We start from the raw sequence: 5,375 nt of genomic DNA, 5'->3' as shown, positions 1-5,375 counted from the left end.
CGCCTGTTCACCTGACGGAGGGTATTTTAAGGCTCTGTTGTCCGGGCACTCAGCCTTGTGTGTTCTGTGCCTCGCATAGGTTGCAAAATGAAACAGCAGCTAATGAAGTCCTTGCAAGCATCCAAAACTACTTCAAGTCCCAGCCCTTTGATTTTAGGGGTGCTCAAATCATTTCTGGGCAAGAGGAAGGGATATATGGATGGATTACAGCCAACTATTTAATGGGAAATTTCCTGGAGGTGTGTGAAAACAAATGCATGGTTTCTAATCTTGCTCTTGACCCCTTCCCCTGTGGGTGGTAGCTTCAGCAGAGGTGCATGCCAACAGGGGCATCTGTCCCGGGTCATTCCTACTGTGTGACTGTGTGACGCATCAGGGAAACACCTGGGACAATAGGTGAGAACAGACACGCTAGCTGGTGCAAAACCTTGGCTCACAAGCAGGACCAAATGCACAGGGGAGAGGGAACAGCGTCCCTTTACGAGCAAATAAGACATTGGGGGAGGGGGGAGACTCGAACACTGGGCTATGGGTAACAGGAAGGGCAGCTGGAGAATGACCCCTCTAAGCTGGCCCATAGCCACCTGGAATTTACAGAGCCTTCGGGCGGCCCGCTCCCCAGGTCCCTGTGTCCCCAGGTCTCCGTGACACGCCAGTCTCCACGCGCCCTTCTTCTTTGGTGCAGAGGGAGGCGGACTCCAAGAGACAATCACCGTGTTACAGAGACCATATCCGGCCCCACACCTATTCTGTTCCTCCTCAAATATATTTTTTAAATCTTTAGTTCACTGCCAACAGTTAATATTTTGAAAAGTACACATAAAAATTCATAGCTTCTCCTGACCCCACGCCCCACACGCTGGAAGTGCTGGTCACAGTGGACTCACGTTCCTGCATGCAACAGCCAGCTGGGACAGTGTCACACACGGACTCCCCAGTTGGCCAGAGTCCCCACCATTCCCTGTTGTCTACACCTAACCTACTGTGCTCATTTCTGCTGCCTGCCCAGCTCCTGTAAGCATTTGAGTTCACCACCCCGACATAAAGGAGAGGTTTGGCCCTGAATGCTTCCCCATACGTCCTAGTTCTTAGCAGTCAGAGACGGGTCTTAGGTGGAGAGCCCTGGGCAAACAGAAATGGCGTCTCCGGCCTGTTCTCATGCTTTCTTCTCCCGCGGCGCAGAAGGACCTGTGGCACATGTGGGTGCATCCAAATGGAGTGGAGACCACAGGTGCCCTGGATTTAGGCGGCGCCTCCACCCAGATATCCTTCGCGGTGGGAGAGAAGGCGGAGCTGAACACCAGTGACATCATAAAGGTGTCCCTGTACGGCTATGTGTACACACTCTACACGCGCAGCTTCCAGTGCTACGGGCGAAACGAGGCCGAGAAGAGGTTTCTGGCCATGCTCCTTCAGGTACCTGAGTGGGGGGCGGGGAGCAGGTGTTTCCTGGGGGGTCTCAGCTGAGGGAAGGGCACCTTGCCTTCCGGGGTCCGTCCTTTCAACTCCAGTTAGAAGGTGGGTGAAATCAGCATTTTCCGGTTTACTTGTGGGGGTCCAAGCGCGCACACTCTCTCTCTGTTGTGTTGACCACTTCCAGTGTATATGAGTCAGAATTCCAAGGAAATTCCAGAGCTCCAGACATTTTATAAATGATTCAAGTCCCGGGATCCCTTTATGGCAGGCGTGGGGAACGTCCGGCCCACAGGGCTATATAAGGCCTTTGAAATCATTTGGTCTGGCCCTGCCAAGGCATTAAGTCTCAGCCAACACGCCTCTTCCCAGGAGAAAAGCCCTGGAAAATCCTCTTTTCTCAACCTCCTGTTATTTCAGGCAAAGCTTAATGCTCCTTCTTCCAGCTCTGGCCCTGGCAGGGGGAGAGGGAGGGTGGCGGGGAGGGCTCCTCGGAACTCCACAGAAGGGGGCAGGTAAAACCATCCTCCCAGGGTGAGTAGGGGTCTGGGACTCTAACCTTTAAAGTCAGCTGGCCCTGAGTATACTCACCTGTCTGAGGTCTCATTTGCATATGAAAACACAAGTTTCCAGGTGTGAGTCCAGGACTGGGGGCAGAGGTGTGAGAGCCCAGCCTCTGCTGTGGACAGTCATCTCACAGGGACCAGCCATCTCTCCAACTTGCCTGGTAACCTCTGGATGCTGAGAGGGTGGCTCTGGCCTGAGCCTTCTGACTCAGGTGAGGGAAAGGATCCAGGTGTGATGAGGATCACCCACAAATGCGTGCCCAGACCTGCCTGACCAGCACTTTCATGTGCCAAGTACATGCTAGCAAGCCCGACTGAGAAGGTTCACGCAGATTATTACATCATGATCACTGGCTGAATCTGCATCTCATTTCCTCTTCTGTACCATAAGGGCCTGCACAGTGTGGTGAGAAGGACACCTGGGTAGATACTTGGCAATTATTCTCTTATTAACCAGTCCCCAGCCACCCCCCCGCTCAGGTCTCACTCTGATAACTTGTTAGACATTAGGGACTCCTTCCTTCCTTCCTTTCTTCCTTCCTTCCTTCCTCCCTTCCTTCCTTCCTTCCTTCCTTCCTTCCTCCCTTCTTTCCTTCCTTCCTTCCTTCCTTTCTTCCTTCCTTCCTTCTTTTCTTCCTTCCTTCCTTCTTTTCTTCCTTCCTTTCAGATCTTTTTTTTCTGTTTTTTAAGTAACACATGTTCAGTGTTTTACATCAGTCAAGATTTTACTGTAGGGAAAATAAGATGCTTTAGTGGCTTTGAAAGTAGAGTTCAAATCCTGCTCCTTTGAAAAGAGAACTCATAAACAGAACCAATTTAGGAATCCTATATAATAAAAGGCTAATATGCAAATCAACTGAATAGTGGAATGACCAGTTGCTATGATGCGCACCAACCACCAGGGGGCAGACACTCAATGCAGGAGCTGCCCCCTGGTGGTCAGTGCGCTCCCACAGGGGAGTGCCGCTTAGCCAGAAACCAGGCTCACGGCTGGAGAGTGCAAGGGGCGGTGGGGGAGCCTTTCCCATCTCCATGGCAGCGATAAGGATGTCTAACTGCGAGAGGGCGCAGGCTGGGCTGAGGGACCCCCCCCCCCCCCCCCCCCGCTCCGAGTGCAAAAGTTTTTGTGCACCGGGCCTCTAGTAGGTTATATATGTTTCAGGTATACAAGTATATATGACATCATCGGTATATTGCAGTGCATTCTCACCACACAAAACCTTGCCTCCTTCCATCACCATATATTGACCCTTTTACTTTCTTCAACCTTTCACCACCCCCATTTTCTCTAGTTGTCACCATACTGTTGTCTGTGTCTATGAGTTTGTCTGATTGTTTGCTTTGTTTGTTCACTGGTTGACTTCTATTTTATATCCCAAATATAAGTGAAATCATATAGTTCTTCTCTTTTTTCATTGGTCATTTTTGCTTAGCATGATACTCTTAAGATCCTGTTAACTGGATAATTTTGAATTAGATCCCCCCAGGGTCATGTCTGGTAGTTAACAGGCTCTTGGGCAGGCCAGGCTGATGGGGATAACTGGGCCTTGTGTCCTTCACCATCAATCAGGCTAGTTCAGCCTCTTTATGAAGCTGTTGCAGGGTTCTGAAGACAAGAAGGAGACAGCAAGCCACAGGGCATCAGCACTTTTGGAGACTACTTGCATCATGCTTCTATTGCCCTATTGTTCACAGCATGTCACAGGGCCCACCCAGATGCAAGGGGTGGAGAAACAGATCAGCACCTTGTTGGAGGAGCTGCAGATCCACATCCCAAAGAGGCACCTGTAGAAAGATGGGAATAATTCATGGCCTTATCTGCCACCTGTCACACAGATTGCTATGTGCTGTCAGCATTGGAGCTGGGCTTTGATGGCTTTTTGTTTCACTTCCCATGATTTTCCTACTCCCCATCTTGATGACCAACTGATGCCCTCAGGATAACCGCAGGCTGGAGTTTTCCATTGAGATGCTAACTAAACAATAATCTGAACTTATATCTACAGTTTCCCTGGATCTTAGCCATCCTGTAGCCAGTGCTCTCAGCTTCTGGAAATTTACTCCTCTCAAATGTGGGAAACGCTGCTTCAGGGATGCTTTTGCCAGTCCTTCGGTTAGCAACAGCTTTGCCATAATGTGTGTGGGAGATAGGAAATAAATACTGATTTTGTGGAAGCTAGAGTTGGAAGTTCTGAAAAATCTCTTCTGTTTGTTATTTTTTTAAAAAAGTCATTCCAATTGACAGAATTGATGAAAGTGGCAAGTTACGGGACTGCTCAGTCATGGGTGGCAGTGGTAACTTGGACTTATGATGGTCTTCAAAATGGAGAAAAGTGGTCAGATTTGTGGATAGGACCAAGAGAACTTCTGGATGGATTGTCTCTGCAAAGTAAGGCAAAGAGAGGAATCAAGAGAGATTCCTACATTTTTGGTCTGAGAAACTGAATGAAGGTGATGATAGCTCTGAAAAATAAAATGGATTTTACAATCATGTCTGCTATATTCAGTGTGATGATGTATACATGGACTAAAAGCAGGGACAGGTGGTTGTAATATAGGATTGCTCCGGGAGGAATAAGTCTTGTTTTTTCTATTAACATATTTTTATTGTTGATAGTATTACAGATATCTTCCATTTACCCCTCTTCTCCCTCCTCCTCTGAGCCTTTACCCCTCCACCCCAGGACTTCACTGCACTACTGCCTGTGTCCAAGTGCTATGCATATAAGTAAACAAGTTCTTTGGTTTATCTTGTATTGTCTCCCCAATTCCAATCCCGAGGTATGTCAGTCTGTTCCATGCCTCCATGCTTCAGTTCATATATTGTTGGTCAATTTATTCTGTTCATTAGAGTCTACAAATAAGTGAGATCATATGATATTTGTCTTTCTACTTTTGGCTTATTTTACTTAGCATATTATTTTCCAGGTCTATACATGCTATCTCAAAGGTAAGAGATCCTTCTTTTTTACAGCTGCATAGTATTCTGTAGTGTAAATGTTCTACAGCTTTTTATCCATTCATCTGGTGATGGGCACTTGGGCTGTTTCCAAGTCTTAGCCATTATAAATAACTAGTGGCCCAGTGCCCCAAATTCATGCACGGTGGTGGGGGTGTCCCTCAGCACAGCCTGCACCCTCTCCAATCTGGGACCCCTCAGTGGATGTTGGACTGCCAATTTAGGCACAATGGGATTCCACTGGGGCTAAACCGGCAGTCAGACAACCCCCTGGCAATACAGAACCACTGGCTCCTAACTGCTCACCTGCCTGCCTGCTTGATAGCGCCTAACCACTCTGCCTGCCGGCCTGCTCACCCCCAACTGTCCCCCCTGCCGGCCTGATTGCCCCCAATGACCCCCCCTGCTGGCATGCTTGCCCCCACCTCCCCTTCCTT

The 5,375-nt window shown here is 48.8% G+C and overlaps 1 protein-coding gene across 1 annotated transcript in view; it reads left to right on the top strand.

Annotated features, from left to right (window-relative positions):
• ENTPD3 (ectonucleoside triphosphate diphosphohydrolase 3) overlaps positions 1–5,375 on the top strand; it is a 49,006-nt gene that overhangs the window by 19,797 nt on the left and 23,834 nt on the right. Inside the window, exons 6-7 of the mRNA XM_005860408.2 lie at positions 80–239; positions 1,183–1,416. Coding sequence (XP_005860470.1) covers positions 80–239; positions 1,183–1,416 — 394 coding nt within the window. The remainder of the gene's footprint in view (positions 1–79; positions 240–1,182; positions 1,417–5,375) is intronic.

This window comes from Myotis brandtii, unplaced genomic scaffold (assembly GCF_000412655.1).
Source record: "Myotis brandtii unplaced genomic scaffold, ASM41265v1 scaffold134, whole genome shotgun sequence".
Taxonomy (NCBI): Eukaryota; Metazoa; Chordata; class Mammalia; order Chiroptera; family Vespertilionidae; genus Myotis; species Myotis brandtii.
Note: the sequence above shows the minus strand (reverse complement) of the source record. Positions and strands in the feature narration are given on the sequence as shown.